General features: G+C 31.1%; 1 protein-coding gene and 1 long non-coding RNA gene across 2 annotated transcripts; both read left to right on the forward strand.

The window, feature by feature from the left end:
- Window positions 1-6,874: 6,874 nt before the first annotated feature.
- LOC139490481 (uncharacterized) lies at window positions 6,875-8,719 on the forward strand. The gene is made up of 3 exons (XR_011656349.1): window positions 6,875-6,972; window positions 7,877-7,987; window positions 8,627-8,719. It is a non-coding gene; the product is annotated as an uncharacterized lncRNA (long non-coding RNA).
- A 3,087-nt stretch (window positions 8,720-11,806) lies between these two features.
- On the forward strand, window positions 11,807-14,239 carry LOC139489285 (uncharacterized). Its single transcript, XM_071275559.1, has 2 exons — window positions 11,807-12,123; window positions 12,847-14,239. Exons 1-2 carry the CDS (start codon window positions 11,864-11,866, stop codon window positions 13,070-13,072), a joined length of 486 nt encoding a protein of 161 aa, XP_071131660.1. The 5' UTR covers window positions 11,807-11,863; the 3' UTR covers window positions 13,073-14,239.
- The last annotated feature ends 2,060 nt before the right edge of the window (window positions 14,240-16,299 follow it).

Genomic DNA, 16,299 nt, shown 5'->3' on the forward strand with positions numbered 1-16,299 from the left:
TGTTTTTTGTTTTGTTTTAACGCTTTGATTTTACAGTTTAATAAAAGGCAATGTCGGTTTCAGATAATTATATTCATATGAAGGTTGAAACAGAACGACGATCAAGCCCTCCCATTAAATGTGAATCCGAAACTATTCTAGACATTTTCCAATTGGTTTGATAAGTTCTCAACATAGTGTTTTTTTGGGTATATATTAAATGTGAAGTGTGATACATTTGTAAAAGATATATTAAAAATGGCTCCGACTCACAAGACAAATACTAATACTCCCTAAACCATTCATTGTTATTGAAAACAGTGGTTGTTTATTTATGCACATGCGACAAAATGTCCGGGCATATTACTTTATTCCTGTCCGTTTGTCCATTCGACCGTCCGTCCGAATTAGGTACATGGTTTGTTCGGCTATATCCCCACATCGTTGTCAATATAATGGAATTTGATGCGACTGTCACATAAACATAGTGAGAGGTTTAGGTAGCTATAAAACCAGGTTTAATCCACAGTTTTCTACATCAGAAAATGTCTGTACCGAGTCAGGAATATGCCAGTTATTATCCATTCGTTTGATGCATTTGAGCTTTTGGAACTACTATTTGATTTTGAACTTTCTTTTTTTAATTTTTATCAGAGTTCAGTATTTTTAGGATTTTACTATTTTCCTACAGTTTTGGAGGCACAACTTTCATATTATGTAGGGTGTTCATACTCGTAACGAAGGTGTGCTTTTTATTTCTTTTGAATATTCTGAAGTTCATACTCGTAACGAAGGTGTGCTTTTTATTTCTTTTGAATATTCTGAAGTTCATACTCGTAACGAAGGTGTGCTTTTTATTTCTTTTGACTATTCTGAAGTTCATACTCGTAACGAAGGTGTGCTTTTTATTTCTTTTGAATATTGTGAGAAAAAAAAAAGTAAAATCACAAAAATACTGAACTCCGTGGAAAATTCAATCGGAAAGTCCCTAATCACATGGCAAAATCTAATGACAAAACACATCAAACGAATGGAAAACAACTGTCATATTCCTGACATTATATGAAAATGACTGGTCTTTGGACTCATTTTTTTGGTACTAGTTACATAAAAAGATCATGGTTTGATTGGCTGTCTCCCCCTAACTCCTTCAGTTTCGGAATACCTGCTTTAATATGTGTTGGATGTTCATACAAATAATGGAGCTGTGCATGATTATCCTGATTATCGTACATATAAATGATTAAGTGATGATTATCGAACATATACAGATATACAAGGTTGTTCCTCACTGTGCACAATACATGTAGTTTTGACTACATGAAAACTGGAATAATATTTAGAAATTATATCGACAATCAACAAAAGTACTACGAAATATATATATACTTCTTCAGACAGGATTTTCCCCATTCAATTTTTAAAAATCTAAGCTGATACGAATTTTTTAACTTTTAATTCACACCAGAAAATTTGTTAAGGTAGATGAAAGTCAAGACGTTCGGTGATAATATCCGGTGATGTACTGTTCATTTCATCTCCTTATAATACTCATATGAAAACAAATCGTAAAGGGCTTACTTTTTTATTCCATACGAATTAATAATTCTACAATTAAAAGTACATTTGTAACATTTTGATATGTAATCGTATTCTTTAAGTGACATTTATTGTGGATTTTACCCATCTGTCATTCAAGTGAGAGGTGTAGCTAGCTATACAACCAGGTTTAATCCTCCATTTCTTACATTTAAAAAATACCTGTTCCTAGTCAAGAATATGGCAGTTGTTATCCTTTCTATTGATATTTTGAATTTGCCATTTGACCAGGGATTTTCCGTTTCGAATTTTCCTCGCAGTTCGGTATTTTTGATATTTTTTATTTGCCTACTTAACACCATTGACGATAGGTAATCTGTTGATCATACGATCTCAGGCTAATTACTGTCATTACATATAAAATAATCAACAAATAAATTCTTCAATCGATTTTTAAATCCCCTAATTAAAGAAACCACAAACATAACTTTTGCTCAAAGCACGAAAATGAATACCCACGTATAAAAGTGCTGACGTGGTATACTTTTTTTTAAAACATACTGCAATTCTACTGTTAACAATTTTCTTTACTAGTCTGGCATTCTAGTTAAAAGAGCGTGCATTTTTTTTAACAGAAATCCAGGGATGTACTCCCGTCAGCATTTTTATATTATGTTACATCTAAATTAAATCATATAATATCATTTTTAGTCATACAATACACAAAATATATAAGAAGATGTGGAATGAGTGTCGATGAGTCAACTGTCTACCCAATTCTTAATTTATATGTAAACCATTATAGGTCAAAATACGACCTTCAACAGGAAGCCTTGGCTCACACCGAACAGCAAGCTATAAAGGGCCTCAAAATTGACCAGTTTAAAACCATTCGAACAGAAAAAAACAATGGTCTCATCTATATAAAAAACGTGAAATGAGAAACACTTATGGACCACATCAACGAAATACAACCACTGAACATCAAAACACGGAAGAAGAACAATGAGTAACTCGCCTACACTAACATATAAGACATGTGAGAAATATACAGAACATATAGAATTCAAATCACAAACATTAAAACATAACAGAATGTCCAACCGGACATTGAAAAGTAACATCATACATGTAAGTAAATGAATGAATGTCTGATGTATAAATACACGTCGTATAGCCATGCAAATTCATACTCGAAAAATCAGTCATATTCGGGAATAACTTACGTTTGAAGCAGATAATACGACATTGGTGGTAAACCATAATCTACGACGTGAAAAAATGTCCTTATTTAAAGTCATAAGAAACCTCAAATTAAAATAAATTGTGCATATGTTTTTTATAACTAAATAGATAGTTCTCATTATACAACATATGTACATATACTTTTTTTTTGAGGAAAATTCTTTAATTTGTCCACATTTAGAAAAAGTTTACTTATTTTTTATTGCTTCCTTCCAGAAAGCAATTCGCCGACATATTTTCCGTATGCATAGCGACCTAAGCGTAACCCTCCTCGTAAAAATCCGGTGATCGCAATACGCATGGATCTGTCATTAAAATAAACAATTATCTGATTGTACATGTTAAACACGTGCTCAATACTCATGTTTTTTGTTATTTGTTTACTATAAGGTGACAATCGGTAAACTTTGGCTTCAAAACACGGCATTTAATGAGCAGCCATCATAACAGACAGAGAGAAAAAAATTGACGATTAAACGATATATTTGCGTAAAAAAAGATAAATTCGTGCACAGAGGACTAAGTTTATGATATATACATGCATTGGTTCAAGAATTGGATAAACATTATATTTCACCACTCACTCGTTTCATATGACTTTAAGACATACATTCATCTTATAGATCAACCAATTCTTGATGGTGTTTATTAAATGAACAAAGTGTAATTTTAAATCTTTCCTCCTTATAACTCTGCTAGATCAGTTTCTAAGTAAGGAGCACACTCCTGTTTATGAAGTCTGTATAGTCTGAAAATACACAAGCATAACGTATCAATTAAGATATGTAAAAACCATACAATGGAACAGAGGGTAGTATTCTTAATTCAAGTTCACTGGTATATATGCGATATAAGTACTGCCTAAAAACAGGTTATTCAGTGGTAAGAAATTATCAGTATATCTGAAAGTAAAATTTATAATTTCGTTAGCTGCTTTTTCTTTTTTGTCTTTTACAATGATCTGTTAAATCTGCTTCATACGATTGCAAAATCAAATCGGCAACATGGGGTGTACAATTAGTACCCATATTGCAAAACAGAATGTCTTTGAAATATCAATCCCCAAAACTAAACAAATATATTGTCGATCAAAATTTCTAGCATTTTAGAAATATCATCTGCAGTGTATTTTGTTGATACAGTCAGTGGGTACCCATACACAAAGTGAATCTGAAAGATTTCAATCACAAAGGTTATTTATTATTCTCAATATGTCCTATTTGAAATTAACTGTATTGTAGATTGATGTTTTTTTTAAATCATTCTTTATACAGGTGGTATATCTTCGTTTTTTTAGATAATGCAAATTGAATGATTTTACTATCTTTCTTTGCTGTTTAACAAATTACAATACGACTGTTTTGAAATGAACTTTTAACATGATTGTATAAAAATGTGTCCTCACTTGACATTTTTTTAACGTACAAATGCAACAATAAGGAAGTTTTAAAAAAGTTACAATATGAGTTTGCACTTATTGTATGGATATATTCTAAATTATTTTGTTGTTGTTTCCTCAAAAAATAATGTAGTGTGTATAATTGTCACAAAAACGACGAAAGCTAATGAATACTTTTTTTGTATGTTGTTAATTTAAAAATATATTTTGCATCTATTTTTGCATGTATATTGAATGTGTGTGTAAGAGTTAATAACTCATTAATTTATCTAAATCAAATTTTGATATCGTAACATCACCGTGTCAAAAATCAAAGAACTGTCAACGACTTGATTGGTGTTTTAATCAATGGTTCGTCTTAATATAAAGTAAAAAACTAGGTAAACAGTGAATTGAGTTGTATAATTATAAATGAATACAATGGCCATCCCTGCTCGAAAAATGTAGTCATAACATAGACGGTATCAATTTATCTGCACCAGATGCCCATTTTGAAATTAATTGTTTCTTAAGTGATGCTTGAGAAAAATATCCAAAACTTATTAAAAAATAGTTAAGGAGCCTATAAATACAAAAAAAGGCAAAAGGTATAACCCAATCCAGTCAAATACCAATTTATTAAATTTATTTTTACAATGATATGAAAATGACACATGGCTTCTGATTGATTAGGACCAGGAGTATTTACTCATATCGATTAATAGTACATTGTAAGTCTGTGGTTGGATATACAATACACTATGTACTAACACCAATATTAGTAAGTTGCTAGTTGAAATATGTGAAAAAATAAGGAAAAAAATAACTCAACTGAAGTTCAGAGAATATGAAAAGAAATTAAGTCAATGTATCTGAAAAACCGACGTCATATAGTAATTTATTTCTATGTCATTTTGGTATCTAGATAAGAGTTGTCTCATTGTCTATTATACCACATCTTATTGTTTATAAAACCATTATAACAAGGGTTGAATAAAAATAATTGAATATAATCACGATTATTAACTTTTATCACATATAATACTAAATCTCTATCTAGAGACAATATAATATAAATACAATATGTGGTCTATACGTCTGTTAGACAGAAACATAATGATACACTAAAGACAAAAGGTAACTTTACATTTATTTTAATTCGAATGAAGCTACAATTAAAACATACAATCTGGCGCAAATATTAAATTGTATTCCTGGTATCTATGATGAGTTTCTTTGTTCCTATTGGTGAAAAACATAAATTTGAGGAAGTATCAAAGTATTTGTGTCGTTATTAACAATGCTCTATTATTGTCTTTAGGATTACGTTCTGCTTACACGTTGGCTTCCGCATTAGTAAAATTATTCAATGATCGGTTTTATAAAACTACGCTTTTTTGTACCTCAAGTTGAGTGGACGCTTGATTAGCACATTGTTTAAATTAGATTTGCGATTTAACATTATATCAACAGTTATTCTTTTCTTATCGAAGGTACCGCCTTTGGAATATGAAATGTCTTTACGTGGTAGTCCTGTTCAGCGTACTAACTGAAATTCATGGAGATTGTAAGTAAATGGATATACAAACTTTATATGTTTTATACATGCATGACTGCTATAACACGGAAAGTTTGCAGGTTTATATAATTATCAAAGGTACCAGGATTATAATTAAGTACGCCAGACGCGCGTTTCGTCTACATAGGACTCATCAGTGACACTCATATCAAAATGTTTATAAAACAAACAAGTACAAATATTATTTTAACTGGATTTACTGCTTATTATTAGTTGCTTATACTAACTAATATTGATACTGATTTTCCCGAAAGGCAATCATTTTTGTCTTTTGTTTGTTTTCCGCAATTGAATTACACAGTCAAATTTGATCACGTGAATTTCACATGTGATTCACCTCAATCAAGCTTGTACATGAAACTCACTTTAACATATTCACGTGAGGTTTATAAAAAATTTGGTATTTTTCATGATTTTGATTGAATCTGAAGTTTGTTATTTGAATCTTTAATTAAAAAATTCAAATGAATTTCATGTAAAAAAAAATATACAGAATTTATGAAGTTTTCTATCTTTATTTCCGTTGTGGAGACATCGTAAGCAGCCAAGAAACAACAAAATAATTTAACAGAAGCTTTATTATAACTTTTGACATAATCTTACCTATTATAAAGTTGTTTAATGCGTGCGCACATACTTTTTCAATCTTTATTATACTGAAAATTTGATGAAAAATAAGGAAAAACCCTAAATTTTACAAAACATGCAAATTAAGTCATGATTTGTGGCCATGGTAACTTGTTCAATGTCAAATTTGTTTTGTCTTTCTGAAAACCTTGTACCTAAGTCAAGTTTTCGTTAATTTAAGAATATGTATGATAAATTTTAAATTTGCAGTACTTTTTGGGCCAAATAAGGGCCGTATTGCCCCTTATTCTTTACGTGAGTTTTACATGAGATGCACGTAAAACCCACATGGACTGATTTCACGTGAGTTTCACGTGTTAGCTCGTTTGATTTTGTATTCACGTGAAATTGATGTAAGTGAAGTTTGTCTGTGTACACCAGAATTATTAAGCAAGTATTTACGTTTTTCCCGCTTCTGGCTAGTTTTGAATGAAGAAGCAATTGCAATGAATAGGATTAGAAAACATGTTGTTGGGAAAAAAAATTCTCCATTGTCTTACTGTGCATTATATTGTATTGTCTTTTTTTAAATATGGAAACAGCAAAAAACAGTTTAAATGCCTTTTCCAAAAATACCATAAAGAAAAAAGCTGTATTGAAATTATAAAGATGATAATACCTAACGGTAAGTATATTACAAATAGTTGTTTAGATGATATACGCATTTGTATCATAGTGAGCTATATATACATATAAAAGTATGTATTAAAGTGTATTGAAGTTTCAAGTAACGCATTGGAGGTTTTGCCGCCTATTGTAGTATTCGCGAAAAAGTAAACATATACCGAAAATTTCAGCATTTCTTGTCAGTGAATCAAACAGCAAGCTAGACATAGATTTATTAAAGATGATCTTTTTATAATTTTAATTGCAGGGGCGCTGATGAAAATTGTGCAGACAAACCCGCTCGTCGGCGTACGAAATTAAAAACATTGTCTCTTTGGTGCGTTTTTTTATATCGTCATAAAAAGTCGATGAAATGTCATGATAACCGTTTTTTTAAATGTGTATTACTGATAAAAAAACCTTCCTTTTTTTAATTTTAACTCTTAATTGCTTTTTATCAATAATTTGAAATATTTACAAGCGTAATGAGTGAGTCAATGTTTCATCATCATTTGTTTTCCATTCGGAAGAGCCGTCAATTATCTTTAATTTTGTAGATGATAAAGTTGGTTCCTCTCAAACAAATAGAACACACCTATGTTTCTAGCTAATAGAACACACCTATGTTTCTGGCTAATAGAACAGACCTATGTTTCTGGTAAATAGAACACACCTATGTTTCTCACTGTTATTTTGTGATCTAAATATTACACGTAACACTTATTATTCAAAGTACAATAACCGAGAAAAATGTTATAGAAAAGGCTACGTGTTGATGGTTTAATTTCTACAAATTGTGACTTCGATGGAGAGTTGTTTCATTGGCACTAATTACACATCTTCTTATATATAAGTATGAAATTTTTAACCTCATAATTTATTTGAATACAATTTTCATTTATGTATGATTGTCTTATATTCAGCCCGACGTGAGAGTTCAACAGACGAATGTTTGTTGAAGCAGTGTAAAGCAAGTACTGAAATTTGAAGCTGTGCAAAAAACCTCTGCAGAAAATCATTAACTTCTTGTATAGGTGAGTCAACACAGAACCAATCTTCAATTCTTATTTTTATGTGAGGAAATTAGATTAAAGCCGGAACCAAATGTACTCGCGATTTGGAAGACCCTTAACTTATATGAAAAACGATATTTTCATTTTAAAGTCATTAATGCTTTGTTTTAACCGTAGGTGAACCATTTATTGATAGGCATTGTACAAATTCTATTTTGTACCACCACACAAAGATGACAGCTCATGGTCGTAGACATTTTGGCGTTCGGTTAATTTTCTGTTATTGGTTTTGTTCATCTTTCATTTTTCACACTTTTGAAATGTATTATAGAATAATATTATAAATGTATTATAAATATGGTTCGAAACCACTACAGGCATGACACCTTTTTTTTATATGTGAAATGAGTTAATACTAGCCCTATGTAGACGAACAAACAATCATATAACTTATTTAACAACTTTGCAATGGCTATAATTGTGACCCTTTCTTTTTTCTTATCACCACAGGTGTAGTATTGTATAAGGAGTAACTGCATTGTAACATTAATATTATTTGCTCCTCTTTGTCCTGAGACGTGTTGAAGAAAAAACCACTTTTTATATATTTTGTAATTTTGCATTTTATCATTTGAGAAGTAATGCCAATTTGTATTGCAGGGAGGGAAGAGAAAAGAGGCAAAAAGGGTGACGTAGAACTAACAAAGGGTGGAAGAAACAATGATCAAAATCGGAACAAAGATAAAAAGAAGAGTAATATAATGAAAACATTTGAGCATAGTCTCGGGTTATCTATCTATTTTAAAGGACAAAAACGATATCTTATACATAATAGCGTTGGGCTCAAAATGAGAATAACACATTATAGATTGAATGCATTCGATTTTTTTTATATAGATTTACTATTTGTAATCCATTTCTTTGTTTTTTTTACCCTTCGTGAAGTTGGGTTCATCCCTAAGAAAATTTTAATAATGTTTGACATTTATGTAATAACGTTAACAACATGATGGGTGTAACATGTGAAGCAGGATTCGATTTCCCTTCTGAAATTACCCAAGCTTTGGTTGGGTTTGTGTTGCTCAGACCTTAGTTCTTATATGGTGCGTTTTGTGTTATATCGTTTGTTTATAGGTATTTTTCTCTTTTTTTAGTGATGGCGTTGTCTGTTTATTTTCGACATATGAGTTTGAAGATCATTCTGGTATTTTTTGTCCCTCTTTTTTAAGCAATATCGTATTTATTGCACGGAAACAGACTGATATGCTTCAGTTGCAATAACCACACTAATGTTCTCTTTTTCTCAAATGTAACCTTCGTATAAGACTTATCATTGCATGTGTACTTGATACTCTATATAGAGCAGGCTCTGAAAACCGTTCTAGAGCACATGTGATCACCAATATTAATTTGACGAGATTTGTGTTGCTAAAGTTTTAGGTGTCAATGTTTTATTTTGACTAGTTTTTCGTTTACTTTTTTTATGAACGTCTTGCTTTTAAGCCCAGAGTACATGATTAGTTTAACCTGAGTCTGTTTCAATATTTGTGTAGTGTACTGTGTAATAAATATCTGATTTCATTGTAAAATGGGTTTAAGGTTAATGAAATTAAAATTTCTGTCTTTGAAATGTATCATATTGGTCCGCTTTGAAGTACAAATTTTTTTAATCAAAATAATTCTATCATGTCATGATCATTCTGCCGTGGTTAGACACTATGTAAACATTTTACATATCAATCACGCATTTAATAATTATCGTAAAACCAAGCTTATTGTTATTTTTCCTGTGTTTTCCCTATGTTTATTCTTTTTGTTCGTTATCCCCCAATGAAGATACTCTTAGGCAATGCAAACATTCTGAAATCTGAAATCTATAAGTGTATTGGAGGCTAATAAAACCAACAGATAATTCTTCCAAATTTTAAAAGTTTTCTCCGCTTTGCATTACATTGTTTCTAGTTGTACTGATTTTGTTCAGTCATGCTGTTGAAGTTATTTTGTTTTCTTTGATTTACTGCTTAAGTAATTAATCTATGTCATGAGTGTTGAATTAACAAGTATTTTTTCTTCTTCAAAATTACATAACCTGCATACATATATATACAAGCATACAAACACACATACATTTAGTATGACGTCCATTATCACTGAACTAGTATACATATTTGTTTAGGTGCCAGCTGAAGGACACCTCCGGGTGCGGGAGTTTTTCGCGACATTGAAGACCTGTTGGTGGCCTTCGGCTATTTTCTGCTCTATGGTCGGGTTGTTGTCTCTTTGTCACATTCCCCATTTCCATTCCCAACTTGGACGTGGCGAGCGTCTGGCGTATTAAATTTTTAACATGGTACCTTTTGTTGGCTATTATTCGTTTGTTTCGCTGTCCTATATTTTCTCCCATTTATTTGTATTGTAGTCCTGTCATGTAATGTTGTCATTTTAATGTTATAATTAACATAACCTTTAAAGCGGGAGTTTTTTTCCCTTAAAATGCCCTGTACCAAGTCATGAAAATGGCCATTGTTAAATTATAGTTCGTTTCCGTGTGGGTTACATTTTAATGTTGTGTTTCTGTTGTGTCGTAATTGTCTTATATTTGATGCGATTCCGTCAGTTTTAGTTTGTAACGTGGATTTGTTTTTTTCTATCGATTTATGAATTTCGCGGTGTACTACTGTTGCCTTTATTTATCCATACATATTTATATATGTGATTTGTGAATAGTGTATATCTTTTTCAGAAATATTCAAACTTGGAGCAATAGTTGGTATATCAGTAGGAATTACAGGCACACTCATATTATTTCTGGTTATACTTGCTATTCTTGTCATATGCAGACGAAGGTAAGTTAAATTTAGTTTGTAACACTATATCTAAAGATACAACTAATTAAACTCATTATATGTACCATGATTAAATTGTGTTCGTCATACGTGTATTTCATCGTCAGTGACGTTAAAAAAAATCCGACCTCAATAGTGGCTAAAAATTCCAGAAAGATGTGACGTAATCTATTCCTGGAATAAAAACTCGTATTTCGACGTTTTTTAAACAGTAAATTCATAGCTATTACCATATTAATCAAAATTCAGGCTAACACAGAGGTGATAACACTTCATTTTTTATGTAGTTTGTTGTAGGAATTCATAGTTATTACCATATTCACCAAAATTCAGCCTAACCCACAGGTGATAAAACATCAGTTTTTATGTAGTTTGTTGTAGACTGTTGTATATGTTTGACACCTAACCCACAGGTAATAAACCATCAGTTTTTATGTAGTTTGTTGTAGACTGTTGTATATGTTTGCCATTTTGTCGTTGTAGACTGTTGTATATGTTTGCCATTTTGTCGTTGTAGACTGTTGTATATGTTTGTCATTTTGTTATTGTAGACTGTTGTATATGTTTGCCATTTTGTTGTTGTAGACTGTTGTATATGTTTGCCATTTTGTCGGTATTCGTTTCTTCAACATCCTGTTGTTAGTCTTTCGTCAACGTTTTATGTTTTGTTTGCTATTTTCTGTCTCTCCTTTTTAGGATTTGTTTTGCCTGAATCAAGTTCTTACTATTCAACATCGATATACGACTGTTGCCCTTTATTTTTAACATTCACCTTTTTAGTTCATCTTTCAGTTTAATATTTTGGTTTTTAACTTGTTTGCATGGCATGTTTCGTATTATATTATGCCGACGTTTTAAATAAGGTTTTATAGCATCAAATCTAAATTTCACCACATAAAAATGTATGCCGTCGTTGTCAGATACCAGTTTTATAGTTATATAATTTATATCTGTTTTTTAATCCCAGTTATTACATAATATGTTTAACAGATCAAAGAAAAAGAAAAGAAAGCAACAGAAAAGACTACAATCTCTCGACAAAAGACTTGAGATGGCAAATCTGGAAAGTAGTACATCCAGTTCAAACAAAGGACTATACAATATTCGTAATACGGACAAGTCTGTTAATACTTACGAGGCACAAACAAGATGTAGTGTTGCAGAGGGTGATGAGAATGTTTACTATGAAATTGATGTAGATAAAATCGAATCTTTGACCGATATAGAGGGAATTCACCAGAAGCAAATAAAAGAAGTAAGGGATAAAGGTTCTTATTATAGTGACCAGACAGGATATGAAACGCAATTAGGGTATGACAATATACGTTTTCTTCCTTGTATTGTTATACGTTATGTTTTGTCGGGGTCTTACACCTGGTTATGCTGTGGAAGGGTGTTTGTTGATATATAGTTGCTCACATATCATTGGGTTAATGATGAATATTTGTCTCATTGCAATTAGACCACATCATTTTATCTATATTCGTATTTTGTGTTATGCAATATTGATAAAAAATTCATTTTTTCATAATATTACAAAAAAACCGTGTTTGAAATGAATGGTTACGATTTTTAAAGATAAAAAGGTAATAAGTAATGAACGGGATCTTTCAAACAACTCATATTCTTTTTATTTAAAATTCATTGTTTTGCCGTCTATATACTGTTTTCTCTAGTCACAAGTTTTTGCTAGCTTGAGGCAAAACCAGTAAAGAAAATATCCGCCTTTATATTAAATCTACTTATGAATTCTTATATATGTATTGCTTTGATACAATATTCATAAATAATATGACTTAAAAACGTTCGTTATTCGAAATTTCAAAGAATATTTCAGCGGCTTAATTTTTAAAGTAGAAATAAAATATCCGTCAAATATAATGTGGACAGTAAGGTTTCAAATAAGTTTCACGACATTCAATTAGCTTATTGTTCTCAACCGTTCGTTTGCTTTCGCTGTTAGATACCTGTCAAAATGTTAAAAGCTAATTACATTTGTTCCCTGCTCACAATTATTACATATATGTTTTACAGATCAAAGAAAAATAGAGAAGAACTTACAAGACTTCAGTCCGTTGACCAAAGGTTTGAGATGGCAAATCTTGAAAGAGTTCCATCCAGTTCAAACAAGGAAGGACACACTATTCGATCTACCAACACCGTCGAGGCACAAGGCGGGTACTTTGTTCTCGATCCATCCGTAACGAAATATGATAAAGACTTGCGTAACCGGGAATTACCAGAGGTTAAAAAGCTTTAGTGTTGCACAGGGTGACGGAAAAATTTACAATGAAATTGCTGAAGATAAAATTAAATCGTCGACAGATATGAAAGTAGAACACCAGAAGCATATGGAAGATGTTAGAGATATAGTTATTAACCGTATCACATTGTGTAATCAAATCAACCATGAAACGTAATAAGGATTTGACAATACAACTTACCATCTGAGGTAGACGATTAAAGCTTCTAGGGAAAAATAGTACTAACACAACTATATATAAGTGATTATATGTATCATAAACATTGTTTACTTTACCATTTTGTCTATGTTTTGAACTTTTGATCCTTAGTGCTGTACACCTTTGTACTTGTTTTGCCTTTCGAACTTTTATATCTGGGCATCACTGGTAAGTCTTGTGTGGACGGCGCGATTCTGGTGTATTGAATTTTAAACCTGATGCCTTCTGTTAGCTATTATTCATGTGTTTCTTTGTCTAATATGTTCTCCTATTCATTTGTATTGTATTCCTGTAATATCATGTTGTCATTGTAATGTTATATTTAACATTGCCTTTAAAGTGCGAGGTTTGGCGTGCCACAAAACCGGCTTCAATCCACCATTTTTGTCTTTAAAAATGTCCTGTACCAAGTCAGGAATATGGCCATTGTTATAATATAGTTCGTTTCTGTGTGTGTTACATTTTAACGTTGTGTTTCCGTTGTGTCATTTGTTTTCTCTTTTGTTTGAGTGTGAATTCACATTACTATAAGACGTGTCACGGTACTTTTCTATCCCAATTTCGTGTATTTGGTTTTGATGTTATATTTGTTATTCTCATCGGATTTGTCTAATACTTAGTCTGTTTCTGTGTATGTTACATTTTTATGTTGTGTCGTTGTTCTTCTCTTATATTTTAAGCATTTCCCTCAGTTTAAGTTTATTACCCCGATTTTGTTTTTTGTCGATGGATTTACGAGTTTTGAACAGCGGTATACTACTGTTGCCTTTATTTAGTCTAAAAATTCTTTGACATGGCTTGCTATAATGAAAACCAAGAGCCGTTCACAATAGATATGTTTACGAAGAAGAATATACTTAAAAGCTGTTTAGTTTTGCGGAATCATCATTAGCTCTATTTTTGACACGCAAAACTAGTGTTATCATTTTCCTATTATTTATTTCAGACTTGTTAATTATGCCCAATAAAACCTTTATCAAATGCATAATATGACAGCTGTTTTCCTTTCGTTTGATGCGTTTGAGATTTTAATTTTGTCATTTGTCAAAGGACTTATTGATATAGAAAACGCCTAGTAATAATTTATCACACGTTAAGCATTTTAATTGTTTTTTTTCTGTTTTCTCTCTCTTAAAAGAAGAAATTAGAGAGAGAAAACAGAAAAAAACTAATTTCATCAAATTTTAAAGACAATAGATAAATATTTCAATTAAAGTGTTTTCTTTTTGTACTTCCGTAATTGATTCCGTATTAGTGATAATCTTAGAAGAAGACTGTTTACATTTTCATCAGTTTTGTGTCTGGTTATTTGTTGTCTCATTAGAAACAACTACATGTACGTGTTCTACCACTAACGAAGTTTACGTCCTTGTCTGCTTAAAATGTTGGTAAGTTAACTTTAGAAGCAGTCATACAGTTTACTCCAAGTTAGTGTCTGCACCCTTCTGTAAAAGATACCATTATCTTTACATTTAATTGAGGGACATTTACTAACTATATGCCATTTTGTGTTTCTTTTTTTTACATATGACGTGGCTTTGTACTTATATCCCTTCATTGTTTTGTTGTTCTATTATAATTTCTGTATTCTCGTTTTTTATTTTTGCTTATATGCTTTGTCTATAAACCTTGTGGTATTTCTTACTTACATATGACGTGCCTCTGTACATCCAGTCGTTGTATTATTTTACCATGGTTAATGTTTGTTAATATATTTGCTTGTTTTACAGTAATGAAGGTAATATCATAATGTTGACTGCTGTACCCCTATTATTGACATGTTTATCTATTATGTCAATTTGTTTTGTTCACACATCGCTGTAAATATAATGAACTTTTATATTTGCGACTGTCATACACGTGAGAAGTTTAGCTAGCTATAAAACAAGTTTTAATCCACCATTTAGTACATTAGACAATGCCTGTACCAAGTCAGGAATATGACAGTTGTTATCCAAGTTCAGTTTTTTTGTTATATTTCTTTTTGGAACATAGTTTGTCGATATGGACCAGATATCTCTGATATTTTGATATTGACGTCTCAAATATACGAAACAGGAGACACTTAATTGTCTTAATTGATAAATTTTACATTTGGAACATAATCTGTCGATATCAACTAGATGTTGTTGATATTTCCAATATCGACATCGTAATTAGACGCACCAGAAGAAACTATAATGTATATAAAGATAACGGCTGCAAAATGACATTTTGTACATGAAAGGTCGATATCAACATCTGAAACAGACACACCACAAGGAGCTTAATTGTCTATATAGATGAATGTTGTAGATTCATATTGATATCGATAAGATTTCGTCGATATCGAAACGCCATCATTGCTCTGCCTTACCTCAAGTATTTAATAAATAAGCGTCTCTGTGATTTGTATGATACCGTTTATTTTAATCGATATGTCCTACTTGAATTTGCTATATAATTTCTATTCTTAATGTTTAAATTATCACAGTTAATTCTCCTCCATCATTTTGGTATATATATACATTATTTCTATATACTTTGCAAATTAATTTTGAACATGATCTCTTCATGCACAATTCAGTACTCTTTTTTATGTTGAAGAAATTACAATATGACACCGATAAACTGTTTTAAAATAGGAATATTTATAGTGGAGTGACAAATCGGGAAAAGTCGCTTGTTTTAAGAGTTTAATGGACCGAAATACCTAACGGCTGAAAACTCACATGAAGATAGAGTAAAAATAATGCCTACATTTTTGCCCTGTCGTAGAGTTTTCCTACAGTGCTGTTTTTTTTTTTTTTTTTTGTAAAATCGCGTTTAAGTGTCATTTTCGGATTTTTTTCTTTTTCATTTTCAAACACGGGAACGCTTATAATAAATTCTTGAATGAAGATATCAGGAAAAAATGGTATCAGCTTTTATTTCACATCAAACTTTAATAGCATATCATATAAATTCAGTGAATTGGACGATTTTCAAATGTATGTACCATTATTTTTCAATCTTACCGTCTGTCGAAGTACATAACATTTCTTAT

Source organism: Mytilus edulis, chromosome 9 (genome assembly GCF_963676685.1).
Source record: "Mytilus edulis chromosome 9, xbMytEdul2.2, whole genome shotgun sequence".
NCBI classification, from domain to species: domain Eukaryota; kingdom Metazoa; phylum Mollusca; class Bivalvia; order Mytilida; family Mytilidae; genus Mytilus; species Mytilus edulis.